Here is a 14,934-nt window from a genome sequence, read left to right on the forward strand (position 1 = left end):
AGCCGCTCTATCTCCTGCCTCAAGCCCGAAACCTCCGCTTCGTACAGGTCACAGGTCATCTCCACGTCTGCCAGGATCTCCGAGGCGGCGGCGCTCAGCCTGGAGGAGATGACGGCCGTCAGGCGGCTTTTGGACGCGGTGTGATCCATGAAGCCGCTGAGTTAGCTACAGCGGAACACACTGGCGCGGACACCGCGCCGGAAGTTACCCGAGCTGAAGCGGAGAGGGAATCCGTGAACCCGGAAGTGAACGAGTCGACCCACACAGCAGAGGCTGTTTCCGCGGAGACCGATCTGAGGGAGTAAACATGAACAGAGGCGAGCTGAGAGGCATCGTGTCGGAGCGGCTGGGCGCGGTGACCGGGGCGGTGCTGGCCGCGGTGGATCGGGCCGTGGCCGGATACGAGCGGGAGGCGTCGGGCTTCCGGCGGGAGATCGACCGGCAGCAGAGGCAGCTGGAGCTGCTGCAGCTGGAGCTGCTGCAGCCGCAGGTCCGGCTGCGCAGAGCAGGTCAGTGGCGGCCAGGAGGCAGGAGGCGAAATCGCATGAGTTTTAGTTTAACGGCACTGATTTATACCCAACCAGGTGCGTCCTTAAGATTTGGAAACATGGGGCCCTGAGCCCGGGGGGAAAGGTTTCTGTTTTATATCTTTATAGTGGGTGTGACTATAACTGAACAATAAGCAATAAATCTATTAAAATAAACCATTTCAATTATATAAACAGCAAATTTGATTAATCAATAAAACCGATTACTTATTCCTTTCAGCCTCAGTTTAACGTTCTGAATAGCTTTGACATTAACATGTCGTGTTCTGAGTTAGTTGAAACCCTGACTGAATTTCTGCTTTCAGTTCAAACTGGAAACATTTTGGAGGAAAAAGTCTTGTGAGATTTACACTCGTTGAGAAGAATAGCTGGTGTTCTGTAGCATCGATCTGTTTGCTGTTTAATTTTCACGTTTTGCTTCCATAAATTATTTTATCCGTTTTTAGTGTCATTGCATCAGATGTTGATCAGTTTTTGTTTGGTTCTGTCTGGAAAGCCAACGAGCCGATCCCAGATCTGCAGAGCCAGGAGGAGGAAGGCGGTGAGGAAGAGGAGCAGCAGCCCAGCGGTAGGACTCAGCTGGAACCAGAACCAGAACCAGGCTGCAGTTACTGGGTCATGTCCGAGATCAGAACTCTGCTGCTGTTGTGTTCAGGTGACAGTCGACATGATGAAGGGGCGGAGCCAACGACGACCTTCAGGCCAAACCAAGAAGACCTGAAGGACAGGCATCATGGGAAACCACCAAGGTAACTGGTTTTAACTGGTTCTAATGGGCTGACCATAATACTTTATCATCAACCAGAACCGTCTCAGAAAAGATTCTGCTGGGTTTGGTGTTTTTGTGCTACATCTTTATTTTAACTACAACTAACATAATCCTGACGTTTCAGCATAGAAAGTACTCCTGGCCCAGTGCCTCTGTGTTCAGCTGCTTATATTTCCAGGACATTTCAATAAATCTCTGCTATGAAGCTTTTTGTTTTCTACTAGAACGTCCTGCATGTTGGCATTTACATTTAGTTTCCCAGGAATTACTGCCATAAATATTATTATTGTCGACCATATATCATTTATCTATTGATAATAATAATGCAGGTTCAGCTTCTACAAGACAATAAACTAGAGGAATCCTGAACACGCTGGAGCTGGAAGATATTTGAAATATAAACCACAAACAACCAGAACAGAAATAAAATTAATTCTGATGTCTGTAAATAAAGTTCACATCAGTTATTGAGCTCATCTTAGTGACTAAAGTTCTTCTGTGTTCAGATAAACTCATTTCCTGAAAACATTTTTATTCCAGGAAGCGACTCAACTTGTCTAAACTCTACGATCTGAGAGAGACGATCGCGGAGCTGCTGCAGCGGGCGACCAGAGACGTGCTGGCGGCGGTGGAGTGGACCGGAACCGGGAGCGAGGAGGCGGCGGCGCCGGGCGTCAGGCGGGAGAACCGCGGCCAGCAGCCAGGTCAGTGGACTGGAGGGAAACCAGTCACAGCTGCTGGGTTTACTGGTTCTGATTATCACTGAGCCGCTCCCACAGTCAGATAGTAACTAGTTACTTTTACTCAGTTACTTGTAGGAGTATTTTACTTTATCCTTCTGAAGTAAAATCTGTTTATTTGACCTGCTGCAGAAACACCAAATCTTACCAAGTATTTTATCTCATTTTTACTGCAAATATCTTTAAATATGACAAAGTTACTTAAATTTTACTTTTCAGCAAGAAGGAAGAACTTCTAAATGAATTATTCTGTAATATTAAGAAAATGTTGCAGTTAACTGATAATATGGGAAAAACATTTTGAAATAATTTTCCAGTGGAAGATTTTTTATTAAGCAATTACTGACATAAATAAAAATGTCCAATCATTTTATATTTTGCTCCATCTGATGATGTCATCTTCAGTCGACTTTTCATCAAATCCTTTTCACTTTGACTTGAGTAAACAGTTTTCCTCTGATTGAGTTTTGTGTCTCCCGCTGCGGCCAGACGCGGCGACACAGGAAGTGGAGGTCGTCGTGGAGGAAGAGGAGCAGCAGCTCACAGGTCGGACTCACCGGGAGACTGGTTCCCACAGAACCAGAACCTCCAGCCAATCAGACGAACTGCTGGGTTCAGGCGCTGGCGGAGTGGAGCGTCTGCCGCTGAGCGATGAAGACGGTGCTGGTGATGAAGAGCCAGTAGACGCCTCCAGGCTGAAGCAAGAAGACGTGACGGACCCGGACTACGAGATCCCATCAAGGTACAGAACCAGAACCGGCCTGGTCCAACAAAACAACAAATACTGAGTCTGTAATGACTCAGTATTTGACTCAGAAAAGACTCGTCTTGACAGATGATGTCATCACGTTTCCTCCGTCTGATTGGTTGTTTCTGACGGAGGTTTTTATTTCTGCTGTTTGTGGAAGGAAATAAATATTTCCACAGATTATCTGCACATATTAAAGTGTCCAAAAGTTTAACCCGCCTCTAGCTTTGACCTCTGAACCCCCAGCCAATCAGAGCTCACCTGCTGTCGTCCCGCTGCAGGTCGGCTCAGGTCAGAGGTCATCCTGGAGGCCGGCGGCCTGGCAGACCTCGGCTCAGCAGACCAGCTGACCATCTGACGCTCCGGGTCCGGATCCTGGAGGATTCCCGGACCAGAGTCCTGTCCAAGGCTGGTGAGAGCCCAGAACCCGCTCTCCCAGTGCATGCTGGGAGCTCTGCCGCTGTCTCCCAGTGCATGCTGGGAGCTCTGCCGCTGTCTCCCAGTGCATGCTGGGAGCTCTGCTCACTAACGCTGTGCTGCTGTCAGTGTTTCAGCGCAGCGCGGTTCTGGACCTGCAGTGCCCCCGCGGGCTGTCGGAGCCGGGCTTCCTGGACCTGCTGCGCTCACGCTGCCCCCTGCTGGCGGGAGGGCGGCCCTTCGACGTCTTCATCGCCGCCAAGAACCGGCGGCTGCAGCCGCTGGCGGCGCAGAGCCTGACGCCGGAGCAGATCTGCTGCGGCCACCGCTCAGGCGGGAACCCGACGCTCTACATCCGGCTGAAGGTCCGACCAGAACCGACCCGGTCCAGACAGCGCCCACTGGCTCCTCCCTTTAATACGACTTTATTCTCATTACTTATAACTTCAATATTGTAACTTTGGGACTTTATTCAGGCAATATCACAATTTTATTCTCATAACTGTTTTCTCATTCTGGCCTTAATACTCCGTCACAGTTTTCACTCCTTCAGCTCCATGATTTAGTTTCTCTTACAAAACAAACTGAAGACTAAATTTACAATCAACAGGATAAAAATTGGCTGATTTTTATCCTTTTTAAACAGATTTTACTCTGATAAGTAAATCTGTGCCGATACGTGAGGGAGGAAACTAAAGTGCTTAATTTAAAATAATAAAAGTTCAGTTTGATTCAGGGAAACGTGAAGCTTCATTCAGTTTGTGAACCTTTTCTTTCAGGAAAGCGAGGAGCCATGTTCAGCCGCGGCGATGAAGACGGATCAAATCGACCTTCATTCCCGGTAAAAACCGATTCCAGGTTCATTCAGAGGAAACATCCTCAGTTTGCTCTTCAGTGCTTTGATTCGTCTAGTCGGAACAAAACTACACTGTGAACTAAAGCAGATTTTTTTTATCTGAACGATTCCCTGAAAGCTTCTGTCAGACAAACAAATCATATTTCTGTCAGCATTAAGATCTTAAACACATCCAGCTGCAGTTGGTTGGAAGTTAAATGTCCAGGGGAATCGTAACAATGAGAACTTTATGAAGCTGCAGTAGTTTCATCACTACAGGCTTCGAAAGTGGAAAACTGAACAACTTCCTGCTGAAACTAAAACCCAACTTCCTCTTGATGCTGAGATTCTTTTGCCCTTCGGCATCCTGAAGATCGACTGCATCTATAGATCCACATGTGTGGATATAAATGTTCCACATCTGGAAACTGTTGCTTTCTTCTGACTTTTACATCATTAATGTGAGACGAGTTATAATTCTGCACCAGAAGCCAAAGCCGTGGCAGCAAACTGTGTCCGCTCCCAGAACTGACACCAGAACTGACACCAGAACCGACACTTTCCATCAAATATTCCAGGTTTTACTCTCATTAATACCAAAACATCATTTCAATAGTAATTATTCACTAACAGGCAGCATAACTGAAATCCTGGCCTGCAGCTTTCGGGTGGCTTCTGGCTTCAGCTGCCATGAACTGAGTTCAGCTCTGCTGCAGACGTCTCACCCAGGCCTGATGCTGCAGACGTCACACCCAGGCCTGATGCTGCAGACGTCTCACCCAGGCCTGATGCTGCAGACGTCTCACCCAGGCCTGATGCTGCAGACGTCTCACCCAGGCCTGATGCTGCAGACGTCTCACCCAGGCCTGATGCTGCAGACGTCTCACCCAGGCCTGATGCTGCAGACGTCTCACCCAGGCCTGATGCTGCAGACGTCTCACCCAGGCCTGATGCTGCAGACGTCTCACCCAGGCCTGATGCTGCAGACGTCTCACCCAGGCCTGATGCTGCAGACGTCTCACCCAGGCCTGATGCTGCAGACGTCTCACCCAGGCCTGATGCTGCAGACGTCTACCCAGGCCTGATGCTGCAGACGTCTCACCCAGGCCTGATGCTGCAGACGTCTCACCCAGGCCTGATGCTGCAGACGTCTCACCCAGGCCTGATGCTGCAGACGTCTCAACCAGGCCTGATGCTGCAGACGTCTCACCCAGGCCTGATGCTGCAGACGTCTCACCCAGGCCTGATGCTGCAGACGTCTGACCCAGGCCTGATGCTGCAGACGTCTCACCCAGGCCTGATGCTGCAGGCGTCTGACCCAGGCCTGATGCTGCAGACATCTCACCCAGGCCTGATGGCGTCCTGAAGACTCATCCATTCATCTGTTGGAGCAGAGATGTGTGTAGCTCTGCATTTCAAATGTGTTTTTGTTGCCTCTGCAGCCATGTGGACAGCAGCGAGGAAGCCGACCCAGGCCTTGATGCTGCAGATGACACCTGGAGCCCTGACCCCAAACCGCTGACCGCCAAGAGGTCGAGGAAACGGAAGGAGAAAAGGGCGCCGCAGCTGACCTTGGAGACCAAGAGGTCCTGTAAGGTGTGTGGCGCCTGGTACCGGCAGCTGGGCAGTTTGATCAGCCACGTCTGGAACCACGCAGGCGACCCGCAGGGCGTCTGCGGCGCCTGCGGAGAGAAGTTTGAGTCTCCAGACCAGCTGAAGGAGCATCTACGAAACCACCAGCAGGTCCACAGCTGCCAGCACTGCGGGAAGACGTTCGTCTCGGTCCAGAGCCTGAACCTCCACGAGGCCAAGCACACCGGAGAGAGTCGCTTCAAATGCGGCGTCTGCAGCAAAACCTTCACCAACACGGCCTCCCTGAACTACCACCAGTGGCTGCATGTGGAGGACAAGCCTCACAAGTGTGACGTCTGCCTCAAGACCTTCGGCTTGGAGTCGCACCTCCTGTCCCACAAAAAGCTGCACACGTCAAGGAGAAGCACGTCTGCGACGTCTGCAACAGGTCGTTCCGCCTTCGCCGCGCCATGACCCAGCACCGCCTGACCCACTCCGACGACAAGCAGTACGCCTGCGACGTCTGCGGAAGCGCTTCAAGCTGGAGGGCTCGCTGAAGGTCCACGCCAAGACGCACACGGAGAGGGACCGGACGTTCCTGTGCCACGTCTGCTGCCGGACGTTCCTGTGGAAGGGAACGCTGATGGCTCACCTGAAGACCCACAGCAGCGTCCGGCCGTTCGTCTGCGCCGTCTGCACCAAGGGCTTCTGGTTCAAGTGCGACCTGAAGAAGCACATGAGGATCCACTCCGACGAGGCGCCGTACGAATGCTCGGAGTGCGGCCGGCGCTTCAAGCAGAAGGCCAACCTGGACAGCCACGTCAAGATCCACCTGGGCATCAAGAGGTTCGTGTGCGCCGAGTGTGGGAAGGAGTGCTCCCGCCGGGAACACCTGAAGGTCCACATGAGGACCCACAACGGAGACAAACCCTACAAGTGCAGCGTCTGCGACAGGGCCTTCACCCAGAGCCACTGTCTGAAAACACACATGAAGAGTCACCCAGCGGACCTGGACCTGGATCCCACCCGGAACCAAGAGATGGACGAAAACCCGGCTCTGGACCCGACTCAGAGCCACGAGATGGACCCGGTTCTGGACCCATCAGAAACCTGAACTCAGAGACAGAATGGTACCTTAAACCCAGGACTTTATACCAACCAGGCTTTTACTGCTGATAATTAACTTGTAATGACAAATGAAATAGAAATAAACAGTTCATCTCTGCAGTGCTTTCCCACTTCCTTCAGCTGCAGTTAGTTATGGAGTCCCTCAGGGCGCAGAACTCAGACCTGCCGCAATTATTTGACCATTATTTCCATTTTTATCTCAACAAACGTTGGATTTATTTATACATAGTTTAAATTCATCACTTGATATCGACAACTTTTAAATTCCAGCCGCAAAACAGCAAATAAAACATTTTTTTGTCTTGTAGAAAATCCGTTTTTTCTGTTGTTTTAGAGTTAAAACCTCCTTCAGAGGGATCCTGGTCATGTTTTAAATGGCCTGTTAGCTACAGCGCTAGCTCAGCCCAAGCAGAACAATTTGATTAACAGCCATTCATCCTTATGGAGAATAAGAGGTGACAAAATTTAAAAAAATATACCATGAAATACATGCAAATTTCAAACTAATTAATTAAAATCATTACATAATTTAATTTACCACTATCATTAAGTACACCAGTATGTTAAATGTTTAAATATCCAAGTAAATAATTAAATGTCTCATAAAATATTTACCTTTTTCTAAATATTATTTTAAAGACAATTTGATGTGAAATATATTTATTTCACTGTGCATCTATTTTATGGCTCCAGTGTGTTTTTATAACCCCAGACAACGTTTTTAATTAGATGTTTGTGGTAAATTCAATCATGTTTTTAATCGTTTTAAGATTCATTTCATGTCAGCTCTGGCCCTCCGTAGGTTTTAACCAGTTCATTTAAATAGAAAGCAATGCAGAAATGAGCTGGGGGACTGAGGATGAGGAGGACCACACCTGGGTGATGAAGGCAGAGTCGTTGTCCAATCACAACCCCACAAACGCAAACAGCCAATAAATCATCCAATCTGAACAGGCTTCATTGGGACACAGAAACAACAATTCGTCTTTTTTCTCATTTATTTAAAGGTATCGATGCTCCCAAGAAAACAGTGAAAATATAGAAAACTATTTTTAAAATGCAGTTTTAGACGTTTTATCGACACGTCAAATCCAATTTCTTATCACCAGAACTTTTTCACTGTATGAAAAACAAAACGATAAACGCCCGTCCAGCAAACATTGGAGGTAGAACTGGAACTGATTAAAGATGAAACTCATTCCACTGGTTCTGGACCACACCAGAACATCTCGTTTCCAGCGAGCGGGTCGCTGAGGTTCGGTACTTTTAGTTCGGCGTGTTCACCAGGATTCTAACACTAATTGTAAAATATTCTCTCCAGCAGTGAACATCCCGGCCGTTTCTCTTTTCATGTCACAGATCTTCTCCGGTCAGGTTTCCAGGTTTTCCCGCAGACGGCGCAGGATGATGGTTTAAACCATGCTGTGTCTCTCTTGACCTCCAGACATCAGTGAACTTCCCTGCGGTTCCTCTGGCGTGTTCTCATACCACGGGTCCAGGTGGAGGTTCTGTTCTACGGGGATCTCCCCGGTGTGGATCCTCATGTGGTCCTCCAGGGCCTCCAGTCCGTGACTCACCTGGCCACAGATGGTGCAGACACACTGCTGGAAGGCTGAATGCGTCTTGATGTGGTTGACCAGGTAGGCCAGCCGTTTGAAGCAGCGCCCGCACCGTGAGCACTTGTACGGCGTCTTGGCGTGGACGATCATGTGGACCTTCAGCGTGTCTTCGACAGGAAGCTCATGTTGCACAGGCTGCAGAGGAAGGAGCCGACTGTGCCGTGAGTCTTCTTGTGGTTCGTCAGGTTCTGGTAGGTTTGGAAAGTCTTGTGGCAGACTTGGCAGGTGAACGGGCAGTCGCTCGTTGCGTGGGTTTTCTCATGCGTCTTCAGGGAGGATTCCAGCGCGAAGGTCTTCCCACAGAGGCTGCAGGAGAAGCCCAGGCTTCCCGTCGAGGCGTTGCCGTAGACGCCGCCAGGGCGCTTTCTCTGGGTTACGAGATCCGACTTCAGATCAAACGATTTTGGACAAAGATGGCACCCGGCGGTCGTTTTTCCAAGTGGACCCGGCTGTGCCCGTTCAAGGCCGGCACGGTGGAGAAGGTCTTGCTGCAAACGTTGCATTTGATCGGAGTCTCCGCCGCCAGATTAATGGGAGCGTCTGTGGCATGCTTGGCGATGTGGCGGTTGAGGGTGACGCTGGAGAGCAGGTACTTCCCACAGATCCAGCAGCTGTAGCCCTTTTTGTGACTTGGGAGGTGTTGCTTTAACGCTTCCACAGACTCAAACTTCTCTCCGCAGACGCCGCAGACGCCATGAGGCTCGTTGACGTGATTCCAGATGTGGCTGATCAGACTCCCCAGCTGCCTGTACCAACTCCCACACACTCTGCACGTCAGCTTGTCGGTTTTCCTCTGTGTCTTTGGCTCAACGTCCTGATTACTGTCGACAGATTCATCTAAAGACTCGTCCGTGTCGCTGCTGGAGTCGCTGGAGTCATCGTCCGATTCCAGGTCGAGTTCAGACGTAGAGCTGACGGACAGGCCGTCTCCTCCGGGATCCGACTCGCCTTCAGGAGAGCTGCAGACAAGGGAAACATTTAAATTATCTTGTAGATGCTGCAGTTGTTGGGAAGCTCTGATAATCCACCTCATTTACTTTTGCCACTCTTCTCTAGATATCTCTGTGGTTCTGATTGAACTCTTCTGGCATTTGGGTCAGAATTCACCATAAACTCTTCCTCCCGTTTCTACGGATGTTTCACACCCGATAGTTTCAGTTTCCATTGGGAACCAAAGTAGCAGCATTTGTTTCCATCTCTGGCTGCTGTGGTTTTTTCTCTGCTCTGAGTTAAACAACCAAACACTTTGAGCAACTTGTTCCCTCCTCGCCTGTGGGGGCGCTGCACCGAGCCGAACACAACTTCCTTCACAAATGTAAACAAAAATGGAGTCAGATTTCTATTTTCTGAGTCATCTCTGTTTGGTTGCGTTTACCCAGAATGCACTGCGATGTAGTCCACTTCCTGCTCTTTTAGTGGTCTCGGGTCCACTTGGCGTTCACATCTCAAACCAGACCTTCTCGCCAAACTGGAGTTTGCTACTGCGCTACGAACGGAGCTAACGCTTAGCTTAGCGCTTCAACTTTTTGTTAACTTTGAAAACTTTTAGCGCACTTAGCTTCCCGTGCATGAATGTTTCTGGATAAATTGTAGAGATTAAATTTACTTTGCTGTTTTGGTTAGCATCTCTAACGTTCTCAGCCGGTAGTTTGATTATAAACGGGTTGTGTCTGAATCCTCCAGGTTACCTGCTTTGCAGTCCAGATTTGTCGTCGTCGGTCGGATCAGGATCCAGAGTGAGCTGAGCCACAGAACCTTCTTCCTGCTTCACCTCCACCTTCACCACTTTCTGAAACAGATCGAATTCAAATGAACAGACGAGACCCGGACCCAGAACGTTGCTTCGTCTCTAGCAGCACCCAGCACATCTGGGATTCCATGGTGACCTGATGGGCTTCCTGGTTCTGGTCCGCTGAGCTGGCGGACCCGTTTGACGGCGCCAACAAAGCTGCAAGCGGAGAACATGTTTGTGTTTCAGCAGCGAAGGGATCTGGAACCATCCGGGCTTTCTGCGGTTCTAATGAATGTTCACCTCGTCTGGAACCCGGTTTCATGGCTCTTCAGAACCACCGGGTCGGGAGCTGCAGACTCGGAGGGGACATGTTGACCAACCTCAATCTTTACCTGCGTTTTTTCTGAAACAGACAAAGTCAAAAATGACAAACTGGAGGAATGATCGTTTCTCAGAACACAGAACAGATTCCTGAGGCCGAATATCGGCCGGTACCGACCCGAATTTACTTACAATGTTTCTATTTTTAAAACACAGACGTAGTGCAGAGTTATCACAATAATGTGTAATTTATTACATTTGTGTGTGTGTTTAAGCACAGATACAAATGTTGGGCTGATTCCACTGAAAAAGTGAATCATTCATTTCTAACAGATTCAAAACGATTCATTTCCAAAACTTTCTAAACTTTTAAACTGAATCGTTTTTATGAAAACAAAATAAATCGAGTCAAATCAAAGCAACTGAACTCTTACTAGTTCTTGGCTTAAGATTGTTTACAATCCCTGAAAATATTTTAAATTTGGTCTAAGATCCAGTTTGAGAAGAACCGAGCCGTGTTTACCTTCATGTGGTTCTGAGAGTCGCTGACCTGAGTTTGGCCAGTTCTTTTCCTCCTTCTGGCGGTCTGGACTCTGGAGAAACCGGACCTGCAGGAAGACAGAAGGTCAGCTCTGATTGGCTCGATAAAACGACCTGATTGGCTGCAGGCCGGTCGATAAAACGACCTGATTGGCTTCTATAAGAAGATTAAAGTCTTAAAATTACCAGAATAAAACTTTAACACTATCAGAATAAAGTTATTAATTTTGGATTCAACACTGTAAAAGTTAAATTACCCCAACTTGTTGAATTCTGAATATTTCCATCATTATTCGCTATTATTTAAACTATTTGTACGATTTTCCTGCTATCTAATATCCGTGTTGCTCGGATCCGTCACCTCGGTGGTATTTCATAATCTGGGTCCTGCAGGTCTTCTTGGATCAGCTTGGAGATCGCCACTGGATCTTCCTCTTCCTCCTCTTCATCAGAGTGGTTCCCAGTCAGTTTGTGCCTCTCAGCTTCCTCCACATCTGGACACAACAGATGTTGCTTTATTCAACTGAATGCATGTTTGTCATTTTTAAGGATTTAACTCATCAGATTAAATGACAACATGTTCTTGTAGTTTTGAATCCAACAAAAGTTCGGAAATTAAAACAAAAAAAGATTTTTCCGTATTGGCCTGATTCCAAACTCTAGTTGATAAATTAATTGGATAATTAATTAGTTTCTAGTTTCTGCTTCTTGAATAAGCAGAAACTCTGTTGGAATTAAAATATTAGCTTTTTATTTTCTTTTGGACTAATGATGCTGATGAGCATCAAACCTGTTTTGTTGTGAACAGTCAAATGAGTGTATGAACATTATAAACACTGGTTAATGCACTGGTTCCCAAGTGTGGGGCGCGCCCCCTCTGGGGGAGCAGTGCCATTACATGGGGGGGCAAGAAGCAGAATGGATGAATTAAAGTCAAAAAACAGTTACACAAAAGTGTTTCACTGTAAAGATGATTGTAGTTTGTTTTGTTGCAACCTGAAGTGAGAAATAAACTTCCGTTGAGTTTGAAAACAAAATACGTATGTGAAAAGATTTATGTCTGGCTGAACGATGTGCCCAGTTGATTTTCTTTTCTCTTTTTTGGGGGGGATTTTATTGTAATCCATAGGGGGCCCAGAAGAAAATCTTTGGCTTAATGCATCTACCTCTCATACTATGGATACAGTTAGACGTGGTCAAAGTGGGAATTACAGTTAAAATTCTGAGGAAAAACTTAAAAATTCTACAGTCAAATTAAAAAGTCAAAATTTTAATACTTTAAATTCTGACAAAAAGTAAGAATTCTGAGGTTACAGTTAAAATTCAGAGAAAAAAAATCTGAATTCTAATAAAAAAGAAAAATACTGAGAAAAAAACTCACAAGTCTGAGATTAAAGGCCCCAATTTTCTCTCTGAGAGATTTTACTCAATATTAGCGATACTTTTTACTTAATTATGAAGTGAAAGAACTATGCAGTGAAACGGCTCCAAAAAGTACAATTTCTCCAGAAAAGGTTACTTTTTTAAATGTAACCAGGAAAATGTGATTTGTCTCTACTCACCTCTGATAAGCAATATGAATAATTCAGGTGTATTTGTGATGTCTGCATGTATTTTGGTGATGCAGCTTTTAATTTAAAAAGGACAATCAAAGAAAAAAAAACTGTCAAGTCTGAGCGCACACAGCTGCTGGGATGATGGAGGGGCAATATAGTGAAAAAGTGCAACACTGGAAATAACATCTGAACTGGTCGAAACCAGCCCCTTCCTGGTTGCTTTTCTAGGACCTGTGCTCTCAGCTGTTGAGAATCGATTGCTTCCTGGAGGCGTGGCCTTGTTCATACATCTGCCTATGAAGCTTACCGGAAGTTGAATGTGCTGTAATAACCATCTTCCACTGAAAAAAGAGCTGAACAATGTGGCTGTTTGTCTTAATTCAGTCTTTGGAGGCCTGACCAACAGGACTCCTCTGCTGCTATTGATGAAGCTAAAGGCTAATTCCAGAATTACGTCATAAATAGGGGCCCACACCTTCTTCCAATTAGACAAAATGGGCGTCAATTAACTCGACTGCTTGTGCTGCTTTGGCTTTGAAGATATTAAACAAAGGTCAAAAGGTCAAGCAGCTTTTATGAAATCAGACAAAATTGGTATCAAACGTGGTGGAGTTAATTGACACCCACTTTGTCTGATTGGAAGAAGGTGTGCGGCTGACGTCACTCAGGTCTGTTCGCTGATTGGATGAAATTCCACCAGACATTCCGAGAAATGAGAGAAAGCCTTTGAAATGAAGTCAATGGGAAGTTTTGCGTGAACAGAAAAAGAGGCGCTGAAAAAGCGAGTCTGAATATTAAATAAAAAGTCTGTTTTTTTTTCCACTCAAAGTCTGAACCGGTAAGGACTGAACGTTCCTCTGCTGGCCGCCACTGACCTGCTCGGTCCAGCCGGACCAGCGGCTGCAGCAGCTCCAGCTGCCGCCGCTGCCGGTCGATCTCCCGTCTGAAGCCCGACGCCTCCTGCTCGTAGTCGGCCACGGTTCGCTCCACCGCCGCCAGGATCTCCCGGGCCGCGGTGCAGCTTCTCGGTGATGATTCCTCTCAGGAAGTCGCTCTTGGACATGTTGAGTGGATCGGAACCGCCGCGGGCTGCAGTGAAACATCCCGTTCGGATCCAAATCCTCCCCACGCTGCTCTTAACTCGCCTCTACTTCCTGTTGTTGTCCCTGGAAACGGAACTCTCCTCCTCCTCCTTCTTCTTCGGAGTTTAATTGGAGCGGATGCCTCTGCCGCCCCCTGCTGGCCGCGTCCCTCACCTACCGTCACATAAATGCTTTATTGTTATAAATTAATTACATAAAAAACAGAACAAGACAGAACTTAATGTCACCAATAATTCTTATTATTCAACAAGTTTATTTTACTGGATTAATAAGACATTTCAGATCCAAGAGAGTAAATATTATAAGCAGTGAAAGTTGATATTATTATCCATATGTTGAATTATGAAAGTCAACTTTGGGTGGTTTCTGATAGCAGCTAATAGCTTGTCAAGCAGCAGGTTGGCTAGGATCCAGCTAAACAGCTGATATGGGATCAGTGATTGTCATCCCAGTGAATAAATGATCCGTTTTCAGCTGTTACAGTCAGAACTGTAAGGCAGCGAAAATGGGATTATCAATCCAGATTATCTGCACTCAATTAAACACCAGTGATTCTGTTCTTTCTAATATTGAATGATTTATCTTTAACAAGAACAAATTGAACCTGTGAAATATCTGCAGTTCAGAACCAGAACTGACACCAGTCCTCTATCTGGACTAAACCTGGTTCTGTGAGCGTCCAGCTGGAAGAATCGCTCACAGTCGATGGATCGACAAAAAGAGGCTCAAATAACTTGTGACTGTAATATGAGAAGGTTTATTTAATTACACTCTTATCAGATTTTACAACATGCAGAAACTCATGGTCTGATGTGAAGCTGTTGAATTTAAAGACAACTGTTTGTGATTTTACTCTGCTGTAAAAAATCCTTTCGATTTGAGAAATATATTTTCATTCCTGTGGATAAATGAGAAATGTCCAGCTTTTCACACCGATGTTTTAAAATCAGTCAGGGTCTGTAAGGCAGCTGATTTGGGATTAGCAGTCTGGATTTTGGAACCAGAGCTTGGATTAAGACCAGGCTTTTTATTTTCTTCTGATTTTGCATCATTAACAAGAACAAATGAAACCTGAAACTGCTTTCTGTTCCCGGAGTGCTGAGTCAGAACCAGAACAAGTCCATGATCAGAGAAATGGTCCTCAGTGACTCTGACCAGAGCTGCTTTGGTTCTGAGATGAAACGGAAGCATTTAGAGAATCTCTGAACCTGTGATTCTCTAACAGGTTTAGAATCAAACACTGAACTTGTGAAAGGATCTTCTGTTGTTCTTGTTTCCAGCAGTGAGTCGACTTTTCCTCCTGTTT

At 46.8% G+C, this 14,934-nt stretch overlaps 1 protein-coding gene and 1 pseudogene across 2 annotated transcripts; one reads left to right on the forward strand and one right to left on the reverse strand.

Moving 5' to 3' along the window:
• Positions 1 to 233: 233 nt before the first annotated feature.
• Positions 234 to 6,151, forward strand: LOC129376665 (zinc finger protein 34-like). 2 transcript variants are annotated; one of them, XM_055056253.1, is made up of 10 exons: positions 234 to 509; positions 1,045 to 1,116; positions 1,204 to 1,297; positions 1,858 to 2,021; positions 2,547 to 2,603; positions 2,676 to 2,799; positions 3,087 to 3,217; positions 3,352 to 3,587; positions 4,002 to 4,063; positions 5,500 to 6,151. In XM_055056253.1, exons 1-10 carry the CDS (start codon positions 308 to 310, stop codon positions 6,101 to 6,103), a joined length of 1,746 nt encoding a protein of 581 aa, XP_054912228.1. In that variant the 5' UTR covers positions 234 to 307; the 3' UTR covers positions 6,104 to 6,151. The 2 variants fall into 2 exon arrangements, with proteins under 2 accessions (XP_054912228.1, XP_054912227.1); XM_055056252.1 differs by having other exon boundaries at positions 2,547 to 2,799.
• Positions 6,152 to 7,741: 1,590 nt separating this feature from the next.
• On the reverse strand, positions 7,742 to 14,432 carry LOC129376506 (zinc finger protein 70-like; annotated as a pseudogene).
• Between the last annotated feature and the right edge of the window lie 502 nt (positions 14,433 to 14,934).

The sequence above is a fragment of the Poeciliopsis prolifica genome, unplaced genomic scaffold, assembly GCF_027474105.1.
Source record: "Poeciliopsis prolifica strain line A6 unplaced genomic scaffold, Auburn_PproV2 SCAFFOLD044, whole genome shotgun sequence".
Classification (NCBI taxonomy): domain Eukaryota; kingdom Metazoa; phylum Chordata; class Actinopteri; order Cyprinodontiformes; family Poeciliidae; genus Poeciliopsis; species Poeciliopsis prolifica.